Raw genomic sequence first — 932 nt, forward strand, 5'->3', positions numbered from 1 at the left:
ATGTCAGGGGGTGTGGCATATGCAAATAAGTTATGCTAATGAGCTCCTGAACCTTTTTTCCTATGAAATGACCCCTGCTCCGGGCAATCTGGGCGAGGGGGTGCATGTAGATGTTAAACAGCATCGGGGGGTAGCACCGCCCCTTGAGGCACCCCGCACAGCAGCGGGTGCCTCTGGGACGTCTGCTCCCCTAACGCCACCCTCTGTCCCGGACCCTGTAGAAAGGGGACAAGCCGTTGCAAGGCCAGCCCTTGGATTCCAGTGTCGGCGAGGCGGTGGATCAGTAACTGGTGAGCTCCAGGGGGAACAGATCTCTGTAGTCTGGAGGTGAGCTGTAATTCCGGCGGGGTCCGCAGGTCCCACCTGGAGGCTGCCCATCCCTATCTTGCATGTTACTCATTTCTTGTCTGCAACAGTGTGGGGCTAGAGCTCTTTACCTCTGTACAGACAAGCGTCTCACTTAAACTCAAAATGAGCCGATCTTTCTCCGTGATCTCTTGGCTCTCTGTGCTTCTGCCCATCTGTCGGCCTGGGCCTGGTGCCCACCGAAAAGTTGGAGAGCCCTTTTTTTTTTTTTTGTCTTGGAGGCTTGCAAATGCCATCCTTTGTTGCCAGGGCATCACTTTCTGTGTGGCGTTATTGACATTTTGGCACCACAGAGCTGCTTCAGTGGCATCTGCTGCCCTTCCGGTGCCAGCTTGGCACACTGTTTGAAGGCCCAATGACATTAATCCATGCTGATCCTGTGGAGAATTCTCTGAAGCCAAATCCCAGCACACCGAGAGCTAACGGAAAGGGCAAAGCGAGGAGGGGTGAGAGAGATCCGGGGGTCCACGTTCACGGTTTCTGCAAAGGTTGCGGAGACCCAGGACTGTTCCATGAGGAGATTCCATGAGGGCCCCCCCATAAGAACATACGAGAAGCCAATGTTG

At 54.6% G+C, this 932-nt stretch overlaps 1 protein-coding gene across 1 annotated transcript in view; it reads left to right on the plus strand.

Annotated features, from left to right (window-relative positions):
- LOC107105667 (alpha-N-acetylneuraminide alpha-2,8-sialyltransferase-like) overlaps positions 1-932 on the plus strand; it is an 8,636-nt gene that overhangs the window by 3,306 nt on the left and 4,398 nt on the right. The window contains exon 2 of the mRNA XM_015405664.1: positions 222-283. Within this exon, the coding sequence (XP_015261150.1) occupies positions 222-283 (62 nt within the window). The remainder of the gene's footprint in view (positions 1-221; positions 284-932) is intronic.

This window comes from Gekko japonicus, unplaced genomic scaffold (assembly GCF_001447785.1).
Source record: "Gekko japonicus isolate JY-2015 unplaced genomic scaffold, Gekko_japonicus_V1.1 scaffold4973, whole genome shotgun sequence".
Classification (NCBI taxonomy): Eukaryota; Metazoa; Chordata; class Lepidosauria; order Squamata; family Gekkonidae; genus Gekko; species Gekko japonicus.